The 26,459-nt window shown below is 41.4% G+C and overlaps 1 protein-coding gene across 1 annotated transcript in view; it reads right to left on the bottom strand.

Annotated features, from left to right (window-relative positions):
* Positions 1-26,459, bottom strand: part of LOC139661896 (collagen alpha-1(XII) chain-like) — a gene marked incomplete at its 5' end in the record, with an annotated part of 63,277 nt that overhangs the window by 30,048 nt on the left and 6,770 nt on the right. Inside the window, 16 exons of the mRNA XM_071540470.1 lie at positions 833-942; positions 2,804-2,946; positions 5,261-5,399; positions 5,729-5,767; positions 5,888-6,052; positions 6,938-7,081; positions 8,082-8,205; positions 9,095-9,242; positions 10,661-10,727; positions 11,540-11,685; positions 15,168-15,288; positions 15,878-16,024; positions 17,323-17,442; positions 20,571-20,700; positions 22,867-23,009; positions 24,653-24,782. Coding sequence (XP_071396571.1) covers positions 833-942; positions 2,804-2,946; positions 5,261-5,399; positions 5,729-5,767; positions 5,888-6,052; positions 6,938-7,081; positions 8,082-8,205; positions 9,095-9,242; positions 10,661-10,727; positions 11,540-11,685; positions 15,168-15,288; positions 15,878-16,024; positions 17,323-17,442; positions 20,571-20,700; positions 22,867-23,009; positions 24,653-24,782 — 2,016 coding nt within the window. The remainder of the gene's footprint in view (positions 1-832; positions 943-2,803; positions 2,947-5,260; positions 5,400-5,728; positions 5,768-5,887; positions 6,053-6,937; positions 7,082-8,081; positions 8,206-9,094; positions 9,243-10,660; positions 10,728-11,539; positions 11,686-15,167; positions 15,289-15,877; positions 16,025-17,322; positions 17,443-20,570; positions 20,701-22,866; positions 23,010-24,652; positions 24,783-26,459) is intronic.

Here is a 26,459-nt window from a genome sequence, read left to right on the forward strand (position 1 = left end):
GCGAGAACAAAGGAGAGCGCTCCGATTGATGTGTCACGCCTCCTCCGGACGCCAGGCCCGAGAAACTAGTTGTATAATACAAGCATTAAAGCCATATTTGCCTTTTGGCTTCCTGTTGTGTTCAACCTAAATATGACCGAGAGCCTCTTGTGTACTGAACTGCTGGACTCTCAGTACTATTACCCAACATGCTGCACTGCAAAAAAATCTCCATCTTAACAAGTCATTTAGTCGATTATTGAGTGCTAAAATCTCATTTTTCTTAAAATAAGTGAAAAAATCCAGTGGGGTTTGAGAATTTCACTTGTTTCCAATGCAAATCAACTTGTTTCAAGAATTTTGTGGAATCAAGTGTCATTTTCTTGATAGTAGAACAGTGATCTGCCTTATTCTGACTTTCTGAGTTTCTCATTTCTAGAAAACTCCTGAAACAAGTGAAGCTGCATTGGAAACAAGTGGGGTTATCTCTCCTCACTGCAGAATGTTTCTCTTGGTTTAAGAAAAAGAAGATTTGAAGGCTGAATATGAGACTAAATGACTCATAAGGATGGAGGGTTTTTGCAGTGTGAGGCTGCTTCGCTTGGCAAATGCTCGACTTTGAATGCACTTGTCGTGTGTTTATGTTTAGTCTGCTGTCTGTGCTCCTTCTCTGCACTTTATATACAAGGTCTGCTTATGTTTTGTCGTGTCCCACGTTCACCAGTGATGTATATGTGTCTTGTAACGTATCAGCAGTGATCCAGCACAGATGGATGAGGTGTCTGTTTGACGGCTGCTAGTCTAAGTGTCAGGTCCAGGTCCAGCTTAATCCCAACAGTCACGCTTTGTTTACCTTGTGGAAGCTTCCATGGAAGATCCTCTTCACGTGATCGTTGTTGAACATGACCCTCTGGATCTCACCGCGCTCGTCTTTGTTATAGAACGACACCGTTTGGCCGGAGGCTGGAGAGAGAGATGGAAAGAGAGAGAGAGAGATGGAGAGAGAGAGAGAGAGCTTTAACACACTGCTCTCCTATGAACACTTCCTAACACAACAGGATTGCAAAGCTCTGACCTTTACGATCGGCAGGTCATAAGGAAAGCCCATACCATATTGGACTGTACTGACCCCCCCCCCCCCCCCTGCAGAGGGAGTTTGAGCTTCTACCTTCAGGTAGAAGATATAGAGTTCCAACTCAGAGGACTAAAAAATTCAAAGACTCTTTTGTTTGCAAATGACTGTACTAAGCACTTTCTGCACTCAGCAATTTGTTCGTCTTGTCTTCACATGAAGTGATCCTGCACTGTACTGTATTGTATTGTTGTTTCTGTGTTCTGTCTGGTATGCTGTCTTTTATGTTGTATTTTATGATGGATTGAATGTGTTTTTAATACCTGGCTACAACTAAATTTCCCCTAGTGGGATAATAAAATTTGACTTGACTTGACTTGCGAGGGCAATCTACACAATTGTTTGTGTCTCCGTTGCTTGAGCTAAGAGCGCAGAGTTTGAGTTTTCGTCTTACTTACTTATTACTATTTATGCAAATCCAGTTGTAGCCCAAAAGCACAAACAGCAGGTTTCAGCTGTAAGACTGATCCACCAAGGCTGTTCTCTGATCTGATCTGAGGTTCTATGGAGAACCCTCTCTCTTGCTGTCTGACTTGCTGGTGATGAATCTGCGTCTTCCGGCAGATAGCAGCCATTCTGATTCTGGACAAACTCTTTATACTATCTGTCAAAGGATCTTACATGTGCTACAGTGATTTGGGGGCAGTTGGTATTGCAAGGTGTTAGGCCTACAAATAAATATCATGTGTGCAAAATAATGAGATTTGCATATGCATGACCATGACATGCACAGAGAGGGTTTATCTTCTGAGTCTCAGCTCTCCACTCATTGCACACAGTTAGTAAACAGCATGTCATCACGTCTTGGTCATTTTGGAGATATAGTGCCGCTTCTTTAGTGAATCTGGACCTCAGTGTCATGGAAGGACGCTCATAAGCAATCCTCACTACACCAAAAGAAAAACTGACTGACTTGTTATTTCATCTTGTCTCCAGGCTTGTCAAGCTTATTTAAGGATTTCTTCTAGTGAAATCATCTCACTGCTCTGGCAGATAATTTTACCGGTTTCAACAAATTACTGTACTCTAATTAAAATGACTTTTTCCAGGAGAATGCAACTTGTTTCAGGACATTTTCTTGGTAAAAGTGAAATTGTCTTGGAGAAAGTTTCTTGTTTCCAGATTTTCTTCATTGTTTTATGATGATTTCATGAAAGAAGTCATATTGGCGTGACTCAAGTGACATTTATTGAAACCAGCAACATTATCTGCCAGTGCAGTGAGGTAATTTGTCTAAAAGTATCACAAAATAAGCTTATATAGGTCTGGAAACAAGATGAAACCACGGGACAGCTTGTTGTTTTTTTGCAGTGTAGGGAACTCGTGTTCGGAGCCCAGCAGATAGACTTGGTGAAAGACTTGACAAAAGGCTTTACAAGAGGCAGCTGAGCCGGGGCTGAGGACTCGGGGTCGCTGCGGTGCCGGAGTCAGCGTGGCGGTGGACTGAGGCAGCCGGAGGCACCGCAGCCTCATTACACCCCATTCACTTCTTTTCATGAAGAGATGAGGCACAGCTGCTCCACATCTCCTCGCACATTTCCATTATGTGTTTTTCTTTTTTTTTTGTGCCAGTGCCTTCTGCCCGCAAACATCCATCCAAAACCCCGCCCCCCCCGCCCCCCACCCTCATCCCCCTACACACACACACACACACACACACATCAGCGGATAAAAATAGAGGATGATCCTCACGGTCGATGGTGACGCCGGTCTCTGGCTTGTGATCTTTGCTTGACACCTGCCAGATGTCGAAGGCCTCGCTGGGCGAGTCGGGCAGCAGGCGGAACATCAGGATGATGGTGTAGGAGTGGGGCAGACCGTCAGGGTGGATCTCTCTGCACACACAGACACCAAACACATTTTACCTCTACAGTACATTTTAGGCCTTATCCAAGCTTAAAGTCCTGGATCACCCAAAATCACAAGAACCCAGCAGTAAGGAGTGACCACAGAATGATCATGTCAGGTAAAAAGTGCAAGGAAAAGAAATAAAATGACTAAAAAAGAGAGAGGTAAATGGATTTTTGAGAGCAAATAGAAAGAGTAAGGGCGAAGGGATATGATGAAGGAGAGGCAAAAGGTTCTACTTCACTATAATCTATATCGATCCATGGATGGAAAACAGGTAGAACTCCTGTGTATTCTAGCTAAAACTCATTGGAAATATATTGATGTATTGTCAATGCACTACTGCAACTTTTTGTCCAGTAAGAGTTTTGATCAACTTACTATTGCGTGATAAGGAGAGGGGTAACAGTTTCACCTCTTTGCATTCAGTAGTTAGTTATGAGATGATGTCAAACACAGCTAGTACCATCCACTTAACATTATATAGTGTGCTAAACCATACACTATAGTTAACAACATAAATACTGGACACAGAGGTGAAAATTTACACAGTTTCCCCATAGGAACAACTAAAGTTCCATCTTTTCTTAACCTTCTGATCATACAACTGTAAAAGCATTCCTTTAAGTTGGTGCATTCCTTTAATATTTATGATGATTTTTAACCTCCATTTTAAAACAGGGTAATGGAAAAATAGAGTTAAAAGAACGATATAGAGTTAATAGAATAATTCCAAGTCCCAGTAATTGTGACATCAGGATGACCAAATGGAACACTGGGAACTCCATAAGATAAATGATACAATTCGGTAATTATATATACAAAGACAGTCATCGCTGATCTGTAGCATTATGATGTCAAAACAGGATGTTTCACATTCATTCCCCCAAAAGCCTTTTTGTTTGTTTAATTTCTATGATGTCACTGCAGAGTTTGGAATGTTGGACTTAGTCAACATTCCATTAGTGGTTCCAAATTCCAAACTCGTCTTCATCACAGAGAGCTGTGCTGCTTTCAACAACTTCAGTGCTGCAGTTGATAATCAACATGTGGGACATTTGTAAGGAGAAGTAGACAGAATTATGACAGTTTAGCTAGTGCCATGTATATCCTATGATGTTTTGACTGTGTTTTTATTGTGCTTTGTGTTGTATATCAAGTTATTATTCTTTTCTCTTCCATTGAGGACCTCAGCAGAAATAAATGTATTAAGTATCACTTTCTTATGCTATCCTCTGGGGTCAAATATACATGAAATGTTATTTTGTGATGTATTTTCCTATTGCCCAAATCAAATCAAATCATACTGCTGAGAAGGTAAATGAACCATGTCAGTATAGCTGCTGGAGATGTGTGACACTGACTGATAATACTTGGAGCTGCATGGTAGATGCATTTGGCTTTTCTCTCTGTGGAGTGACGGAGGCTGGCTTTGTGTCAGAGCTTCAGAATGAAGTGAGCGGCTGCTATGAGGCAGACACACTCTGTCCTGACCCGCCGGCTCAGCCAATCCCACCCAACTTCACAGGACATCGTAAATCTGTGACCCAGTTTTTAGAGGGAACAAGCTCCAGCAGTCTGTCTGGACAAGGCTGGGCAAGATGCTTCATGTTACTGACAGAACCAACAGAGCTGTGGCAGCTCAGGGTGTGAAGGTGTGGGACTGTGTGGCAGACTGGAGTTTTAGTTATATAATCATTTCTCAGAGGCAGAAATAATCTGATTGGTTGAGTTAAACCTCAGTGAGAGGAGCCAAAGAACCACAGTTTCTTTTACTTGAATGTTCTAAAGTAACATTAGACTGAAGCTCAGTGAAAAAGACAAGAGGTAAGAGAGGAGGAAGCTAATATTATGAAGCCTAGGGCTCTGCTGCTAACTGAAAAAATACAATCTACCATACTAAGTTATCTAGGTTAGCTAGTTAGCTAGCCATACTAGCCTATAGCTGTCTAGGTGAGATAGTTAGCTAGCTGCTGACCTTCAACACCATGATGCCATGGTCATGAAGGAATGAAATAGAAGTTTTGACCAAATTTCCTTCTGATGAAAAACTGTGGTTCTTTGGCTCTGCCCATTGAGTTTTAACTCAACCAATGAGATTATTTCAGAGAAATGTTTGTATAAGCAAAACTCCAATCTGCAGCTGTATGAATGTGAAGCAGGATGCTGTTGAAGAAACACGCGTGTTCAGCAAACACTCGCTGGAGAAACTAGAAAACACGGTGAAGCTGGTGAACCCGGCGACAGACACAGAAAGACAGACAGAAAACACCCAGCGCGGTGCTGCAGGGTCAGACTCACGTTGTGGGCTGGGTCAGGAAGGCGTTCTTGTGGAGTCTGTAAGCTGTGTAGCTGTTGAAGGATCCGGGCTCCATAGAGACTCCCTTCATGTGACCGTAGGTCTTCTCCGTCAGGTTGAAGGCCTCAAGCATCCTGAAGCCTGTCAGAGCAAGGAGAAGTGGATCAGAAACCAGATCAGGGGCTTTGTTACAAAATGCAACGTGCATCACATTGAAATAGTGACACATACTGTTGCAAAATCACTGATTGCAAAAAATTAAAAGGAATTAAGGTACATTTTAAAGGACAGTCAGTAACTTAAGTCCTTGTTTTACAAAGTGGATCCTCTACATTTTGAGTGAAGAATTTCAGTGTTTCTCAAAAACAGATTTCAGAATAAAACTGCTCTAATCTTTGTGGTGTACATGATGGGCATTCAGTGTGATGTATTCCCATGAAAAAATTCAAAATCTAATTATTTGTACTTACCAGGTGAAGTGAATCCATTCAGGAAAATCAAGGGGCAAGCTGTGGAACAGGAATGGAAATGTATTAACATTAACATTTCACCACCAATTCCCCAATAGTGAACAAAACCAGAAACGTGTTCCTGGTTATTTTGTTCTGGGAGGTATTCTACAAACTTACATGATGTGGAAGTTTCACAGATGAAGGTAATCAGGTTTTCTTTGATCGTGTCGAAAGCGTCAAAGTCGTCCACAACGAAGATGTGGCGGTCGCTGGGCTTGCTGGCGATGAACTGCAGCTCAGCGAAGTCCACATCAGCAACTCCGACCACAAACACACTGTAACCTGAGGACACACACACACACACACACAAACAGGTTGGCATGTTAAGAGGCAGGATAAGAGTTCCTGGTTTGATCTCTGCACTGCAAAAAAATGTCCACAATAACAAGTCATTTCATTCTGGTACTGAGACTTTGAAAATTACATTTTCTTAAAATGAGAGACAAAATCTTGCAGTGGGGTGGGATAATTTCACTTATTTCCTTGCTAATCAAAAATGTTCTTGAATCAAGTGTCATTTTCTTGATACTAGAGGGGCGATCTGCCTTATTTCAAGATATTTATACTTTATACTATACAAATGGGTTTATCTCACCCCCATTGGCATTTATCTTCCACTTATTTTAAGATATTTTAAGATTTTAAGACAAATTATTAGACTAAATGACTTAATTTAGATGGATATTTTTGCAGTGTGGTACCAATATCACCAAATTCTGCCAAAGTGCATCTGAGCAAGAGCACCAAACCTTCATATGTGGACCAACCTGCTGCTGGAAACAAGCCAAACAGCTAAAAATACTGTCATACACAACAGGGTGGTGGTATCTGCCCATGTAGAAATGAACCATACATCTATATTTACACTGCCAGTCAAGTACTGTTTGATTTTCTCTGTTATTTTTCTGCCTGCAATGCTTCTATTAACATAAAATAGCTATTTCCTAATACTTTGGATATATTTATTCAACACTCAGCTTCATGTTCATCAAAGTGTCTCAGTGGTCATCACATATATTTACATTTTCTCAAACTAAACCTAGTTCGTCTTTAATGGGGTTAAGTTATTGCAAACCGACAAAGAAAACATGGTGATTTATTAAACATTTTCAAAACTAGGTGTCCCCACTGGCAGTTTACATGTTTAGAGAACAGATTGTCCCTTACCAGCATGCTGCAGCTTGGCAGCGTTCTTCTTCACCTCGTCCTGAGAGCGTCCGTCTGTGATCGCTACGACAACCTTGGGGACGTTCCTCCTCATCCCGTTCTCCATAGAGAAGGCCTTGTCATACGTGTGCTTCAGCGCCACTCCTGATCAACAGAGAAGCAGAGAAAAAAAACTTCAATATCTACACAGAAGCAGCTTGATGCAGTGGAATTAATATGGTAATCGGCGTCACTTTAATCTCCAAGTACACTGCAAAGAACGTCCATCTTAACCCTCTCATATTCAGACTTCAAATCGTATTTTTCTTAAACCAAGAGAAACATTCTGCAGTGAGGAGAGATAACTCCACTTGTTTCCAATGCAGCTTCAACTTGTTTCAGGAGTTTTCTAGAACAGAGTGTCAGTCTGTTGAAAGCAGTCAGAATAAGGCAGATCACTGCACTGCTGTCAAGAAAATGACTCTTGATTCTACTGAATTCTTCAAACAAGTTGATTTGCATTGGAAACAAGTGAAATTATCAAACCCCCACTGGCAGATTTTTTTCCACTTATTTTGAGGAAAGCTTTTTGTTTAAAGCTCCCTCTGATTGGAATAATCTACCTGTAAATATTCAGTCCATATCAAAAAAATACCCTGTCTTCTTATTATGGGATCAGTTGTACATGTCCATAATAACACCTCTATAATTATGTTTTTTTTAACTTTATTACTTAATGCTATCACTGACATTAATACTTTAATACTTTTCTATAATCTATGAATGAATGATCCATTTTTCATGCTCTGCTTGGAGTATGATCTCCTGATGTTGTATGTCTTATTATTTGATATTTATTGTTTTTTATTTTTTTGTTTTGTTTTGTTTTGTTAAACGTTTTGTCTAATTATGTTTAAATTGTATTTTTGTCGTTTAGGACCCCCTTGAAAACGAGATGGTACATCTCAAGGGGTTATTCCTAATTAAGAATTTCCATATAAGATGGAGATTTTTTACAGTGTAGAATGAAAGTGCAGGGCTTTGTCTTGGTGACATGAAGACGACTTTTCTCAGTACATACAGACACACAGGACAACAGACCACACTACAGACAGCAGACTACACGTCTCATCATTGTGGACCGGACTGTGGGGCGTCTCCTGACCTGTCTTGGTGTTCCCTCCTCTGTAGGGGATGAGGTTAAGGGAAGACAAAGCCACGCCCTTGTCCGTGTAGGCGTTCAGCCTGAACTCCGTCTTGGCGCTGTCGCTGTACTGGACGAACGACACCTGTGTCCAAAAGTCACATGAGCAACAAGTTAGGGCGTGATTTCACAGCACAGCACAGCCTCGCTAGTGCACACTGCAAGAAATGACAAGTTGCCCAGTGATTTTAACTTGTTTCCAGACCTATTAGGCGTATTTTGCAATATTTTTTGTTGAGTTATCTCTCTGCACTTGATTCATGCCAATATGACTTCTTTCAGGAAATCATCACAAAACAATGAAGCGTTAATGATGATCTGGATGAACATAGTTTACCCGCCTTTGAAATGACATCACTGATTAAGCGCCACTATCTGGAAACAAGTGGAGTAGTATGTTTTATTTCCAGATGGCGTCACTTGTTTATAGAAAATCCTAGTGTAATTTGTTTATACACAATTCTTGAAACAAGTGAAACTGTAAATAAGATTTTGTTATTGAATACCCCAACTGACTCCACTACAAGTGATTTTCTCTTGTCTCCAGACCTATCAGCTTATTTCATGATGTTTTTTGTCAAATTCTCTCACTGAACTGGCAGATAATCTGCTGGTTTCAGTAAATTTCACTTGATTCATCCCAATATGACTTCTATATGACTTCTTTCAAGAAATCATCATAAAACAATGAAGCAAATCTGGAAACAAGAAACTTTCTCCAAGACAATTTCACTTTAACCAAGTAAATGTCCTGAAACAAGTTACATTCTCCTGAAAAAAAAAAAAAAGGAAAAATTTGTTGAAACCGGTAAAATTATCTGCCAGTGCAGTGAGACGATTTCACAAAAAAAAAAAAATCCTAAAATAAGCTTGACAAGTCTGGAGACAAGATGAAATAACAAGTCAGTCAGTTTTTGCCGTGCAGCTTTATATCACACTAACCACTCAGCTGCATCAGTATTTTCACCACAAACCTGCATTCCTGAGGGTCCGATGACATCAAAGGCGCCGATCAAGCCGTAGACAAACTGCACCACTTTCTTGAAGCTCTCCTCCCCGATACTCCAGGACCCGTCGATGAGGAAAACCACATCTGCCTTGGCACCTTTGCACACTGATCGAGTCAAGACAACAAAAGTCGTCGAGGAGCTTTAAAGTCGAGCGGCCAGACCCGAGGCAACATCGCAAAGCACCGGGGCCGAGAAAATGGCATCATCACATGGCATAATTACGGTTTGCAAGCTAGAGCGCATAAAAACGTCCGCCGAAAGCTCGCAACAAAACAAAACGATTGAGAAAAATGACGTGATGGGGCTATGTATAGTAATTATGGGTTTAAATGACCAAGAAATTCCTTGAAAATACTGACAAAACAAGGAACATTTGGTCACCAGAAGGGTTTGAAAGTGAGCTGTCTTTAATGGGTTTCTCTCTGACTAAAACGAATTGGGCAAAAAGCTCCGAATAATCTTTGCCTTATGTGACGGAGCGGACTTTGTAATCCTCTCTAATCCCTTCCTCCCAGTCGGAGATTTACAAACAAGTTTTACACAATACCTTACGACACAAGCAGACTCTTTGGACTAAGTCTCCCTTCCTTTTTCAACACCTAGGTTGTTGGTTCTTAATGGGCGTGTTCCCGTTCGAACGCCCCCCCCCCGAGGGCCAAGAGCAACATGTGGCGGCTATTAATTCTCTGCTGGCACAACTGGGTTCCAAGGGGGGGGAGTTAGCGTGCAAGTCTTCGCCTTGGCCAAAAAAACGCTGCATTGAGCGCTTTCCAATCAGAGCCGAGCTTGAATGAAGAGACTCGATCCATTTAATTCTGGGTTGACCCCGTCGTCTTCCAGGCCGAGAGTTACAGTCATCTGGGGGAAAAGCTCTCTCGTCTTTTCGTCTGGTGTTTGTGAAAGTATGGAGTGCTGGGAGGATGTGTTGTACTTTTTGTGCGGTGTACTTCGCTTCCAATTTAATCAGTTCAGGAAATTAGTTTTCTTTGAAATCCAAAAAACGGCAAATCCTAATAATCCCCATAAAATGGTTCTCATATCCATTCTAGTAAGGTTCAATTTACATTTGCACTGAGCGAATTCAATTGAGCTGAGCAATTCGAACAAATCAAAATCACACTGTGAACTACTGCAATTTCCAAATCTCAGAGGCTGCAGTTAATTTCTTCAGAGAGAGTTTGGTCCAAACTGGATCTAAGAGTTTTAGAGCTGCAGGTAATCTTTGGTCCATGAATCAAAACCTTTCATCAGACTCAAACTCAGTAAATCCTGCACACTCACAGCTATTTTATTTAACAAAATCACTTTTCTTTAAACAATTTTAAAGTTCTAGAATATTTATGACAAGAAAAACTGTGTCAAATAATCGCAATTCCATTTTTTGGTCCATATCTTTCAGCCCTAATCCAAAGTGAATGAACCCTAATCCATTCACGCCATTTTGCCTGTGAGACATAGGCAGATGGGAGCTGTGTTTATCAAGTGACAGCAAAGGATTGTGGGTCTGCTGTCTGGTGCTTACCTGCCCATGCGGGGGGGATGGTGGGGGGAGGGGTTGGAGTCGGTGGGAGTGTTGGAGCTGGAGTAGGCTTCATCACTTGAGGAAGAAAAAACAACACATTACAAATTGCTGTGAACAAAACAAACACACACTACCAAAAGTCAAAAGTTTGGACACTGCATTTTTCTTTATTTTTTTTACAATTTTTCACGTTTTAGAATAACAGTAAAGACATCAAAACTATGAAATAACACAAATGGAATTATGCAGTGACCAACAAAAGTGTCTTAAACTATCTTATATTTTAGATTCTTTGCCTTGATGGAAAGGCAAAAGCTTTGGAAAGAAATTCATACATAGGATCAACTTCACTACTTATATTTGTCAAGATCAAAATGGCTTTAAGAGAATGAGAAATATAGAACATTCAATCAGGTGGGTCCAGAATTTTGACTGGTAGTGTATTAACAATAATAAAGGATGCAGTCATTGTTTGGGCCAGTCATTTAAAATGATGTTACCTAATGCTTCTATAGTATAAATGCATCGTCCTTTCAGGTTTTCTCAAAATCAGACCAGTGGTGTCTGAGATTTGACTGTGTTGGGGACGAAAAGAATAACAACTCCAACTATTTCAGCAGATTGGAGTTTTACCTACACAAACATTTCTTGAAAGACTTCTTTTTTTCTTCTTTTCCACTCAAGTTTGCCAGTTAGCTAACTCGCGCTCTGAAAAACTGAGGTTCTTTGGCTCCGCGCATTGAGTTTTCTGCCTCTGAGAAATGTTTGTCGAACTAAACCTCCAATCTGCACAGTCTCAGTTGAGTCCAGCAAATTCAGATGACATATTGCACGACAAATTCAAAGGAATTCCCAGAAGTCATTCAGCAACAGACAGGGACACTTACGGGTTCTCTCTTTGATGCTGACGCCCGGTCCTTCCAGGTTGGGAGTCTGGACGAAGACGGTGGCGGTGTACAGAGCTTCGGGGGAGAGACCGTCGAAGCAGTACTGGGGCAGACCGGCCGGGATGGTGATCTCCTGCTGGCCTCTGCTGGAGGCTGCGGAGGGAAGAGAGAGAGGGAGAGCGTCATGAGACCCGGGAGCTCCAGAGTTCTGTCCTAGATGTTCGTGAGTTCGTAGCCTGGTCCCGGTCCATCCCTCCAAAGCGCTTACATCCATCATTCCTTGTGTTTGCTTGTTCGTGTTCTTTTGTTAACTACGCCCAATGCTTTGAATTGACTTTGAATCATTATGAAAGGTGTTAAAGCGGCAAAAAGTATGATTTTTACTGTCCCATAGCACAGTGAGACCATAATATATCTGCGGGGGTTTGGTAGGGTTATTGGTCAATACCAATGACTCAACGATCACTTCCCCAGGTGCTCAGATCTCTGGCGTTCAGAACTAACAACGCGGCCCGCTGGCTTGTAGCGCTGGCGACCCGCCTGTTGGCGACCCGGCCCATACTCTCTGCTTTGGGCTGTTTGGAAAGGTTTGGGTCGTGCCAGAGACTTGTGTAGGAGGAGATCAGTTCTATCAATGTTGTTCCAATTCCTACTGGTTGCTGTTAAGAGTTCGACGGATTGGTTAAAGACCCCATGAAAGATGTTGGGGGCGGTACATAATGCAGCGAGGGATCGTTCAAAACTCTGAACCAATGGAGTCAGGGAGAGAAAGGCAGTTTTATTTGATGGGAGGGGTGCAGAGGGGCGGGACTGTTCCAAAATCTGATGGTTTGATTGGTTGGAGTTTTATATTTACGCCTCCTGGTGCAGCATGAGGTCACCATGAAAGATACTCTGTTTCCCAGAGAGTAAAAGCAATGGGAGTTCATTTCACGGGGGCTTTAAATGTAACGCACGATTCAGGCAGGTGGCGCCACGCAAGCCGGTGACCGTCCTTATCGAAACTCTCACCCTTCCAGTGAAATGTTTATATCTGCGCATGTCAAGGGAGTGATATACTGGGAAAAGAGTATTTCCTATTTACACTGTGAGCTCCAGTACGAACAAACAAACAAAAGCCTGTTTACCGCTGAGACAGCTGCCGGACGATTGCTACTCCTCAGTGTCGAGCAACTCTTAAGTAAGCAGGGTTTCATCATTTTCTGCCGAATCGCAGGAATCCTACAGCCCCGGTGATGCAATACCCTTCAGGATAAGCTCTTTAATGTCAACAAGCTATGATCCAACTCACTTAAGGGAATCTAAATTGTTCTAGGGAAAATCCGCAACCCTTTTGGTCAAATCCACTCCAAAACAGTGGCCCTCATTCATCAAGACAGACGATACACACAGACTTATAACAGAGAGCGCTGTTGATAACATTTAATCCCTAAAACATTTCAACTGGATATTAGACAATACCGAGTCTTAAAAAAGTGAACGCATCCATATGTCCTGCTTCTAATAAGCTTGTGTTTTTCCATGTGTTTCCATGTGTTTCCATGCCTTTTAACTTTTTCAAATACGGAGGAAATATTGCTGGAGACGGAGTGGACCCATGGCCTTGTAAGGCTGCATCACTCACTCGCGATTCCCCCACTCGCTGTGTTTCCACTTACTCATCTCACCACCGTCTCCAACCACTGTTTGCATTTCATCTTGAGAACAAACAGTTGACTTATTTGTTAACTTGAGAGCGCTGTCTGCTGCCTTTTATTTGGGACGGTCTCCGGATTCTCGGGCGGAGGACTCGCCGATCCTCTGGTAGTGGTTATCTCCGCCATCTGTCTCTCACGCTAGCGGACCCATATTTATTCTGGCAACCTGTCACGGCGGCCCGGACGGCTAATGACTACCATATAGATATTTAAATATTGATGCTGCTTCCCCGGGTTTTTTTCCCCCGTTCTTTAACTGCTAACCCGCGTCCATGTGCGAATACGAACCAGATGGAATTCAAAGGCCCCGCAGTAATTAAAAAGGATGTAATCTTTGCAGACAGAGACACAATTAAAGCTCGGTGGTCGGATGCTTTCAATCCCGGCCAAAACTTGCATCCTGCTTCAAGAAATAATCACAGGGAGGGGGGGGGGACGGGTGGGGGGACTGAAGATAAACAGTCTCTAAAAGTCTAGACGCGATTCCAACAGCTAGCGCAAAAACCCGCTGGATGCTGTGAAGCGTCCGCCTGAACTCCTCAAGAGGATCTGCAGCATCCATGACCGCAGGAGTGACCTCATCTGGAGACGGGCCCCTCAGACATCTGCTGGGAGTCGTATTTCGCACGTTGCCGCATGCATCACCTCGGACGAGTCATCTCCTGTAAGGATCTAGCGGTGCGGGCGGACCACACCGCCGTCTTCAGGTGACTCTGATGTGTTTGTGGTAGCAAAACATCTTTCTTTCGGGGGGCCAGCAGCGAGGCACGAAGGAGTAACTGCTACTTCTGTTGTCAGGGCAATCCTTGCTCTATTTAATACTGGTTGCCTGTAAACAGTGTTGGGCAGTAATGTGATTGCTTATAATGAGGAATGAGTAGTGTAAGGCAGTGGTTCTCAACCCCTGGTGGTCCGGGGAATACCAGGGGTCCTTGAGGGGGTTCCAGAGGGTCCCCCAGCAAATTGATGAGTTGTGAAACTTCACCATTATTTCATTTACAAGAAGTTAACACAATTAGAGAATGTAGAAGAATGGCTGTTCTGATCATAGTTTCTCTGTTATCTCTCTACCTATAATACAGATAGTCATGGGATTCTGGACGAAATCATATCTGACAATAAAAAATATTCTCAGATTTGGGTCTGAGAGGCAAAATCTCATCGAATGGGGGGTGTGTGGCTCTAATGTGGACTAAATTACGGGTCCTTCATATGAAAAAGGTTGAGAATCATAGGATTATAATTTCAAATTCAGGAATTAAATCACAGTTACTAATCCCAGTAACGCTCCGTTACTGCGTTACTGTTTTTTTCCAAACCCCTGTGTGTGTTTTCCTCATCTGTCTCTTCAGGACATGCAGCAGCTTTATGTTAGCTGGCTGTTAGCTAAAAAAAAAGCAAAACAAAAGATGGAGGCTGAGGGAGAGACGCAGACTTTCAGCAGCTGGAAGTTTTCCCATTATACTTTGAATTGATCTCAGTCTCAGGATGCAAAAAACATTATCATCTGCTGTAAACTTTGTGTGGCAGCAAAACTCTTCACTCCACAGAGAAAAACACAACATTCGATTTATAAAAGCATCTGATACAGAAACACAGCGATGTGAAAAACAAGGAGCCGCTGCTGCCAATTAAACACAAAGTAATGGAACAAGGAATGGAACTAATTACTGCTGCTGTTGAGGAATTAGTAAAGTAATGTGATTACTTTTTAAATGAGTAATAAGTAAAGAGTAATTGATCATATTTTCAACATAGCCAACCTAGGAACTTCAACTTTTTCTACTGTTGCTCTCATTATTAAGTCGTTCTGGACGGGAGCATCAGCTAAATGCATGAAACGTAATGTAAACTGAACTCTGATTTCATTTCTCCTCCTCCATCTCTAGCTGTATGGAAGTGTTAGACGATCTGTAGACGAGGATTCAGACTTACGGTCGGCGGGGTTGAGCTTGATGCGGTAGGAGGTGGCGGCCCGGTGCGGAGTCCATTTGATGCAGAACTTGTTGTGGCCGACTTTGTAGGTCTCGATGTTGGTCACATTCAGGTAAACTGCAGGGAAGAAACAGTCTCAGGATTGGAATGACCATGTAAAGTTTGAGTATACAGTGAAAGAAGACTATTTTCAGGGTTCCTACATACAAATTTTCCATGACCATCCCATGAATTATAGTGCAGATTCCTTGACCGATATTTGTCAGAACCTTCAAATTTACCTTTTTTTTGTTTTTTTGAAAATCTGAAAAACATGACCCAGATCTATTTTTGGTGAAGTACAACTAACTTCTTGTCATGTCTCCATCATCTTCCAAAACGTGTAAAAATATCTTTCCATAACTGTTCTGGGCCTGGAAAACACAATTTTCAAATTGTATGACCATAGGAACCCTGCATTTATGTATTTATTTAACCTTTATTTTACCAGGTCGTCTCACTGAGTTGCAATCTGTTTTTCAAGAGAGACCTGGTCCAAGAAATGTCAGTGCCAGCAGCAATGTCACATGTCACAATACATACAAAATTAGATACAAATATACATAATCACATCAAAAAACATAGCGGAATCAGGGCAGGGAATCAGAAACCACACCCTAAACAGAGAAACAGAGAAACAGATTTGATTTGGGGTGCAGGTACGTACGTGTGGTCCCCTGTCCCGGCAGCGCTCCGCTCGTTCCCCCGCTGTACTGAGCGAACACCTTGACATCGTAGGTGGTGCCGGGCAGCAGGTTGTGCAGCGTGTACGAGGTCACGTCGCCCACAAACACATCCAGGTTCTGGTCTTTGCCTGCAAACACAACCGCGCAAACACAACGTGAGGGAATGTGCGCGACTGAACGGTCTGTAATCACTATGTTGTTGTTGTTGTTGTTGTTGTTGTCGTTACATCACCGCAAAGCGCTCCGAGTCATTTCACTGGCAGCAAGCAGACATCAAAGCGTGTTTGCAGAGAGATCAAAACAACTACCCAGAAAGCATCTGACGGAGCAAAGTTCGACGTCAAGCCATACGAGCGCAAAATTGTCACAATATGATATTATGGCACGGTTAAAATTCACAATAAAACAGCTTTGGAAACTGTTTTTAATTGTTATCAGACAGATATTTAGGTCCGGATTTCACAAAAAACTGCAGGAAGCAGCTTTGGGCGACTGCGGACTTTACAGATTGAAACAATTACAAGTAAAAGTCAAATTAGCAAAAATCTAATCTTTTACATGGGCTTTCAATGTTAATGCAAGCCGTCTATTCAACGTCAAACTGTTTCCTGGGTAGGTTTTTGCATATTGCTGCTGTCAGGTGAAAAGCTTCAAAATCCCCAAAATGTCAACTATTTGGGAGTTAAGGAAAACCAGCCTCATTTAGACTGATGACCATGTATTGACCAACAATGTCCCAAGTCAGTTTTAAGTCTAGAGGCACAAGTCTCAAGTCAAGTCCCAAGTCTAAATGTAGATTACCAAGTCAACTCCAAGTCAAGTCCATGTCATTAATGTCAAGTCTCAAGTCTAAAGGTAGAACAACAAATCAAGTCAGAACAAATCAAGAGTCCAGTATCAATTTAATATCTTAAAGAAAACTAAATATCTAGGACTTTTCAATGCAATATGGTTTTAATAGGATAAAAACTTGGTAAGAGCATCATGAGTTTGATTTCTATAATCAGTTTCAACTTCAATAAATTCAATCATTCCATACAAATTCAGAAAACAGAATTTAAATTCAGTCGTCTGCTGGAACAAATCTCATCACTTTCAATCTAAGTCATTTACACAAACACAAGATCTCAAGTCAAGACTTTAGAAACCTTTTCAAGTCATCAGAGTACAAGTCAGAGTCAAGTCCCAAGTCACCAGAACCCAAGTCAAGTCAAGTCTCAAGTCTTCTCCTCATGCATCAAGTCAAGTCTCAAGAAATTCAAATTGTGATTCGAGTCCCCACCTCTGTTCAATCCTCTAAACTCACATTTCAGCTTCATAAAAACCTTCACCTGGTGAGAGCAATGTGTTTTAAAGAGAGTGTTTCATCATCTGTGTGTGTGTGTGTGTGTGTGTGTGTGTGTGTGTGTGTGTGACGTCAGCTCACCCTGAGGCGAGTAGACCAGTTTGTATCCGAGGACGGGTGCAGCCACGGGGTCCCAGGCCACGCGGAAACGGGTGTACCACTCGTCCGAGACTCGGAGGTTCCTGGGCTCCAGCAGGCCGACTGTGAGGAGACCAGAGAGGAGACAGGAGTCAGCACCCAGTCAGGCCCACAAATCAGCTGTAACAACAAGCAGGAGGCCCCACCCCATTTCCAGGCTAGTGGCTAAATGGCTCCACACTCTACACACTGCAAAAAATGTCAATAGATCTCAACATATGCTCAGTCATAAAATCTTATTCATCTTAAACAAGTGTAAAATGGGGCGGAGAGGAATTCATTTGTTTCTGATGAACACTGCAAAAAAAATCTCCATCTTAACAAGTCGTTTTGTCTATTATCGAGTCCTAAAATCACAATTTCCGTAAAATAAGTGAAAAATCTGCCAGTGTTGTTTGATAATTTCACTTGTTTCCAATTCCAAATCGACTTGTTTGAAAAATTTAGTAGAATCAAGAGTCATTTTCTTGACAGCAGTGCAGTGATCTGCCTTATTCTGACTGGTTTCAACAGACTGACACTCATTTCTAGAAAGCTCCTGAAACAAGTGAAGCTGCATTGGAGACAAGTGGAGTTATCTCTCCTCACTGCAGAATGTTTCTCTTGGTTTGAGAAAAATAAGATTTGAAGGCTGAATATGACACTAAGTTACTTTTTAAGATGGATGTTTTTTGCAGTGTAGTGTCACTTTTTTCAAGGATTTCCTTGAAATAAGAGACAGTTATCTTGCATTAAAGCAGATTGCTCAACTTGATAATATCTTTTGATTCAAGAAAACATGAGATTAATTGCATGTTGTCATGTATCCAGTTGTGGAAATATTGAACATCACTAAAATATTGAGGATTCAGTCTGTAAAAGGGCTTAAGGCTTAAGGATTTAAGCTACCAACTTTTATTTAAAAAGTAATACAATTGGTTTTAATGTGTTATCAATAATTTTGAGTAGATTTTTTTTAGTTTACTCACAAACTCGGTGACCTTATTGTTTCTGATACTTGGTTCCAATGTGTTTCCTTAATTCAAGTGACATTATATTGACACCTGTAATATTTTTAAGTATTGTTATATTAAGAAATCTTGAAACAAGTGAATTTATCTCACCTAACTGTCAGACTCCTTCACTTGTTCAAAAAAAGACTTTCAGCCTGAATACCAAAGGACTTGCTGGATGATTATTTCTGCCTCTGCAGTAGTTTAGTCACTGCTGATCTTTTCCTCTCCCTCGCCTCTGTTTATGAAATTCATTATACGTAATACATGTGTTTAGATTGGGTGTAGCTATTTCACAGTGTTGCTGAGGGAGCTGGGCGGCTGCTGTGCTCTGACCCTCTCTCTGGAGCGGCGCCCGTCCAAGCTGCCCTGGCACCGGGGCACCGAGTCCCGCGCCAGGACCCAAACTTTCTATTGTTTGTATAACTAATGCTAATGCTCACCAGTCGCCGAGCTCTCCCCACTCTGCCTCCTGTGAAACCCCGACTCTGCGAACTCCTCAGGCTAATACATGTTGGCTCTGCTGACCAACGTATGTCTACTGTATTTATTTTCACTTCTCTTCAGCAGTGTTGGACCGGGCGGTTTGATTCAGCTGGAGGACCGGGAGCTGCTGACTGTTTTAACCCGGCGTTGTTGGGTTGCTGGCAGCGGGGTGGCTGAGTGGGGGGGTCGTCCCGCAACCGGAAGTTCACAGGTTCAAATCCCTGCGACAGCTCAGTGTGACCGTCCCAACCGCAGTGAACCTTGAGCTACTGAACCTCTACCTGCTTCGGGGTCACAGCGCCTGACCTCTGACCTCTGACCCCTCTGGTGAAATGTCTACCGCCTCAAGAAACTAATTCCCAATCACACTGTCTGATGACTGAAGTGGTGAACAGCTGGACCAAAGGATGATTTTCCCTTTTCAGGTTGTTTCATTTGATTAATTATCAGAGGAGGCCAAGAGGCTTTAAACTATTCAAACTATTTCACAAGAAAAAAGCAAAAATTTGAGAAAAATCTGAAAAAGTAGACATGATAATAAATTTGTATAGTAGAAATATGTTGTTTTCCTATCCCATAAATCATCTCGTGACCCCCCAAAATTATGTTGTGACCCCCTGGGGGGTCCCAAACCCTAGGTTAACAACCACTGCTCTAAAGTAGGGGGTTTGAGGTGATGTAATGCACCCTCTGGCGGCCATATTGGAAGTCCACTTGGCCTCAACAGAATTGAACAGACGGTTAATTTCTGTCTGTGTCTGACTGAACTGATCATTTCATCACTGATCCATCTGATTGATTTAGTGTTTAGATAATGTCACCTTGTTAGCTAGCTAACCATAGCATCTGGTTAGCTAACCATCACTGTCTTGTTGTTAACACGTCTGATTAGCACACTAGCTAACATAGCTAGTAGCAGCTAGCGTTAGTAGTGGCTAGAATTAGCTTTTTGGCTAGTTAGCTCACTTAACCCAAACAGTTTTGTTTTTTTTGGCTTTGTTAGCTAGCTAAATCTTCTCATGCTACAACTCATATTGCATTATTGTAAATTTGGAAACAAATCTACCTCATCGGACTATTCACTTTTGCTTAAAACATTTCTGGATTGACCTACATCCACACCACAACAATCTGTCTAAGATATAACTTTTATTTTATTTATAATTTATATTTTAAACTGTGCAATACTGATTCTGGTAATAATTTTGTGCAATAATTCAACTGTGCAATAATTATTTAATTATTTAATTATTTACACTGTTGTATATATTGTAGTATGATGCACATATTTGTACAGAATTCTTATTTCTCTTATTTCTATATTATTATTGTTATATATTGTAGTATAATGCACATATATTTCTTATTTTCTTATTTCTATTTTTCTTATAATTTCTCTATACTTATATATATTTCTCTTCTAGAATGTGAGCAACTGCAACGTAACCCAATTTCCCCTCGGGGATCAATAAAGTATTTCTGATTCTGATTCTGATTCTGAACTCTAACTCGCCCGGTTGTTATACATTTAGCCGTTATTTGGCTGCAGACGTGGCTGCTGGGAGATTTGTGATGCAGCTGCAAAGCCTCTATTTATTTTCTTGCTTTCTTCTCTCGCTGAACAAACTCCTCCCTCCAGCATCTCTGGCCTGGATATCATATTCAGTTAAACTACTGGGAGCCGTCTCTAGATTTAATCCGTGGTTGCGTTACCTGTGCGTCCTTTCCCGTTCAGATTGCCTCCCGGTCCCTCGGCGTAGATGGCCTCCACTGTGATGTTGTACGGCGTGTCGGGCAGCAGGTTCTGCAGCATGGCGTTGTTTCTGTTCCCAGGAACAACGGTCTGCGGGTCAAAACACCACAGAGTAAGAGAGGTACAGAGGTACAGAGGTACAGAGGTACAGGACTGCAGCTTCATAAACGGCTTGGTAACACTTTACAATAAGGTACACTAAGTTAAGGGTTAGTTAATGCTTAATAAGGGTTAGTTAATGCTTAATAACCCTTAATTATCAGTTAACGAATGTGTAATGTACTAATGGTGTTCATGTTAACTAAGGTATTAATTTATACATTATTTAATAGTTTATAAAGATGACTATTAAATAATGTATAAATTAATACCTTAGTTAACATGAACACCATTAGTAAATGATTACCAGACACATTAGTTAACTGTTTATTAATGTACCCTTATTGTAAACGGCTTCACAATACACAATGTGACTGGAGCTACTGAAGGCTTTAGTACAGTAAAGCTAACTTTAATGTAATAGTGACTGTTTACATACAGTAGCATGGATTCTTGCCTACATCTCAGTTAAATTCAATTTAGGATAAACTGTTATGCATCCTCACATGTAGATCATAATCACCCCTGTATATATAAATAAACATACTATTTTGGATATTAGAATGAAAACAGAACTTCCACGTATTGCAAAAAACAACAGTTTATGCGATAAAATATTGCCCTAATAATAGCAGATTGAAAAATAGCCTCAGTTGCTTGAGTTGAGAGCAAAGAATTTTCATCTTATTCATTAAGAAGTTTATGCAAATCAAGTTGTGGTGCATTCAGACTAATCCATCAAGACTGGCACCCCTGCAGCCTAAAACACCTGCTATAACTGATCTGAGGTTCTAGGATGGAGAACCCTCTCCCTTGCTTCCTGTCTTGCTGGTGCCGTCTGGCAGCAATGACAGCAGCCATTTTGAATGTTCAAACTCGCAACGCGCAAAGTCTTTACGCCTCCTTTCAACAGATCTTATATGCACTACAATAATAAGTGTTAGTGAATTGGGAAAAAAGTGAATAAATAAGACATGACAGGCGCAAAGAGGCTTTAGGCACAATTTCCACTCATTGCACGCCATTCATTCTGAGAAGGTGATCTTGTTGATGCAGGTGTTGATCCATTCCTTTTGCACACTAATCTCAAATCATTTAATTTCCCCTCCTAAGGAATAATTTCTCTGGAGTCGCGAAGCAGAAAATTGGAGTTTAGTTTGCTTTCTGCTTGGCTTCAGAAAACACAAAATGCAGTCACTGCTGTGGAAGTTGTGTACTAACGCAACATTTACTCCAAAGGGGTTCGGTCACAGATGCTAAATTGTAATAATTGGATGTATTTATAAATTGCTGCAGGTTTCCCGGTCCCGAGAAATCCTTTCATGGCCGTCCCTCCGGTGCAGTTAGCTGACTCATACACAACAGGTGCCTCGCTAACAAGGCGAGGGGGAGCGCAGCTGGACTGTCACCGCCGAGCACTGCGGGTCCAACTCATTATTTAGGACTATTAATAATGTTATTATGTCCCAAATGATAGTGTTTGCCTAACTGAGCCTGTAATTAGTCTCACTAATCGGTGATTTATAACCTGAGCGAGCCAAGGAAATTCTGAAATGTGACTTCACCGCATTCTTCCCCGGTAACATCACAGCGCAGGGGGAACGGCGAGGTTTTTCCCAGAAGGGTATCGGGAGGTTATTTCCAAAATGTTATGTACGGTGTATACTGTTGGGAAATGCAGTATGTCATTACCTGAATTTCATCATTCAATATCACTAAAATATAGGAGGATCCAGTCTGTAAAATTATTATTTTAGCAAGGATTTAAAGTACCTTTAAGTAGCATAATTGGTCTTAATATTGAGTTGTCAATCATTTTGTAAGCGTAAACGGACATTTTTTTTTAAATCTCTAAATGATGGTTACTTTTTAAAAACTTAAAAACAAAACTTTTTATATACTCACAAACTCAGTGACCCTATTGATTTGAAGCAAGTAAAAAAAAAAAAACTGCCAGTGATGTGAGATTTTTGGCTCCTTAATCAAGTGACATCATCGTGACATCATCATCAGTCTGTCTTAATTTAAGGTTTTGCCACATTGAGAATTTTTGAGATAAATGATAATATTTCACCTCATTGTCCGTAAGATTTTAAGACTGAATACAAGCTTAAATAAAAAAAAGAAAAAAAAAAGACATTTTTGCGGTGTACTCACAAACTCGGTGATGGGGTCCCCGGTCATGGGAGCGTAGCCGATCCTGTACTGCCTCACCGGCCCCTCGGCGTGGTCCCAGCCGATGGTCAGGGTGCTGGTGGTGGCGTCGAACACACGCATGTTCCTGGGACCGGCACGCGGCACTGCAACACCAAGCATGTGCATCAACACACTGATACACTGCAAAACAAATCTCCATCCTAACAAGTCATTTAGTATTTTATTGAGTCCTATAAAATCCTAACTTTCTTAAAATAAGTGGAAAAATCTGCCAGTGAGGTGTGATAATTTCACTTGTTTCCAATGCAAATCAACTTGTTTGAAGAATTTAATAACATTTGAAGGCTGAATATGAGACTAAATGACTTTTTTTTTGCAGTGTACAGTGCGTTTGTTTATATGCAATGAGCTTCTGCACACTGCAAAAAATGTCTATCTTAAGAAGTCATTTAATCTGATACTGAGTTTAAAAATCATGTTTCTTAAAACAAGTGTCAAAATCTGTCAGTGGTGGGAAATTAAATTGGCATTGGCGTTTTAGTTCCACTGTCACCTAAAAACTAAAATAAGTGCAGTTGAAATGTTTTAGAAGTCATGATTGTGTTTTGACTACCAATAACCATTTTTAGCACCACAACCTCAACTGGAAACATAACTTGGACCCAAACAGCGATAGATATGGGACAAAACTGGAATTTTTCCCTCAAGCACCACAGCTGCATAAAATTACAGAGGAAACACTGCAAGTAGTTTCACTTGTTTCAAGAATTTCAAGAGTTTGAAGTGGAGGGTGAACCACATAAACTCACTTAACCCCCTTTGCAGAAGCTTACCCACATTTTACGCTAATATAACTCTTCATGATCTGAATCCATGGTACACATCATAGTAAGAGTAGCATCAAAGCTACTGAAGCTGCATGAAGATAGGGTGTCTTAAGGAGAAAACTCCATAAATTCATGCTTTTCTGAAAATATTATTTGTTTTTTGTTCATATTAGTGGTTGTTTGCTTCATGATGATCTGGATGAACATAGTTTACCCGCCTTTGAAATGACATCACTGATTAAGCGCCACTATCTGGAAACAAGTGGAGTAATATGTTTTATTTCCAGATGGCGTCACTTGTTTATAGAAAATCCTAGCGTAATTTGTTTATACACAATTCTTGAAACAAGTGAAACTGTAAATAAGATTTTGTTATTGAATACCCCAACTGACTACACTACAAAAAATGACGATTTGTCCAGTGATTTTCTCTTGTCTCCAGACCTGTCAGCTTATTTCATGATGTTTTTAGTCAAATTCTCTCACTGCACTGGCAGATAATCTTGTTGGTTTCAGTAAATTTCACTTGATTCATGCCAATATGACTTCTTCTTTCAAGAAATCATCATAAAACAATGAAGAAAATCTTTTGAAGCAAAAAACTTTATCCAAGACAATTTCACTTTTACCAAGAAAATGTCCTGAAACAAGTTACATTCTCCTGATAAAAAAAAAAAAGTCAAATTTAATGTAATTTAATGTAAAATTATCTGCCAGTGCAGTGAGATGATTTCACAAAAAAAAAAATCAAAAAATAAGCTTGACGAGTCTGGAGACAAGATGAAATAACAAGTGTGTCAGTTTTTGCAGTGCACATTGAGCCAGATCGAATCACAGTTGCAGTGTATACAGAATGCGCTCATGCATGCACGCCATATGACTCAATGTACTTGTAAACAAGGTGGGAGTGAGTCAGCGGACCGACTGTACACGGTGTCAGCGGGTCGGACGGCTCTTACGTGTTTTGCCGTTGTCCTTCACGCCCGGCCCCTCGCCGTCGGCGTACAGAGCGGTGACGCTGACCGAGTAGGGAGTGTCCGGCACCAGGTTGTCCAGGAAGGCGTTGGTGAGAGTTCCCGGCACCAGGACCTTTTTTCAGAGAAGGAGCCAAGGGGTCAGCATGGCCTTCATGGCCTATTCAAATGAGCCGCTTCATGCATTACATACAAATCTGGCAGCGGTAATGTACATAATGACCTCACTGCTCATCCCACTTCCAGTTATCTCCCAGGGACTCCGCTGCCAAAAAACGGGTCTGAAATACTAACAAAGGCCCAGGAGGTTAGACGCCAAACAAATCATTCATTCAGCGAGCGGGCCGACCGATAAACAGTTAGTGCTAGGAAGCGTCTGCTGAGTGAGGGGATGTCAGGGGTCTTCGGGGGAACAGGTTTCGGCACGCGGTTTCCTAACAACAACAGATGACTGCAGGCCTTCTCTTATCGCCGGGATTATCGCGGCATCTATCCTCCGCCGTGACATCAGGGCCATTACATCATGGGAAATATATCTGCCAGGGGGGAACTTCAGTCCAGCCTCATCTCATCTGCAGCTCGTGTTCTGACTGAAGCAAATGTGTCATAGTTGAAAGAGCGCCGGACGCAAAGCTTCTGGTGCATCGCAACATAAAAAAAAAAGGTTCTCAGAGATGATGTAGAGGTTGAGATCCTCACAGCTGGAAGAACATATACTCCCACCAGTCCACTCTATAATGAGGGGAACTGACTGTCCCCTGTCCTGATTGACTGATTGATGAATCATTTCAGATTAGAGTTTTAGTTCTACAAACATTTCTCAGAGGCAGAGCCGCTCTGGAGGCGGAAATAATCTGATTGGTTGAGTTAAACATCAGTGGGCGGAGCCAAAGAACCACAATTTTTCTAACCATAACATTACGTAACGTTAGCCCGAAGCCCAGTGAAGAAGGCAAGAGGTAAGAGAGGAGGAAGCTAATATTATGAAGCCTAGCACTCTGCTGCTAACTGAAAAAATACAATCTACCATACTAAGTTATCTAGGTTAGCTAGTTAGCTAGCTGCTGACTTTCAAAATAAAGAAGAACAAACAATAGTCATTGACAATTATATATTTTTTTTACATTTTGACCAGAGTTCCTTCTCTGCAATTCAAGGTTGCCAGTTAGCTAACCTGCGCTAAACTGCGCTCAGTAAAACTGTGGTTGTTTGGCTCCGCCCACTGAGATTTAACTCAACCAGTGAGATTATTTCTGCCTCCACGAAATGTTTGTAGAAGTAAAACTCTCAGTTAAATCGGCTCAGTTAAATCTGGCAGCCATAGCTGTGACATCAAACTATTGAATATCATTAAACACACTGGAATGGCACCAAGTGTTGATGGATCTTTGTGTTTCTCAGGCTCTTTATGCCTGTGTCGGCTCTGTGTCCCTTTGTCTTGCCCTTTGTTCCTTTTACAATAAAACAAAGTGAATTAAAATAAAATAGTCGCAGCAGCAGTGAGAATAGATAAAGGAAATGGTGACTAGAGGGGACAATAAACTGTGCAGTGTTTTAAGATTCACAGCGGCATCAAAGAAGATCCTAATCATTAAAACAGGCTCATTAGATTACAGCCTCATGGCCTCCAAACTTCAAACATTGGAACTTGCACTGATGTCAGTCACAGATGTGCGCAGTGTGCAAATTTTCCAAACTTCAGTCATAGAGTTTGACTTTTTTTTGTTGGGAAATAAGCCGCTCTCTTTCTCTGCGATCCAGAGATTTGCACTGGTGCATGAAATCAATGCTG

The sequence above is a fragment of the Centroberyx affinis genome, unplaced genomic scaffold (genome assembly GCF_046629955.1).
Source record: "Centroberyx affinis isolate AG114_WGS23_722 - 3 ecotype Tasmania unplaced genomic scaffold, CSIRO-AGI_Caff_v1 ptg003643l_1, whole genome shotgun sequence".
Classification (NCBI taxonomy): Eukaryota; Metazoa; Chordata; class Actinopteri; order Beryciformes; family Berycidae; genus Centroberyx; species Centroberyx affinis.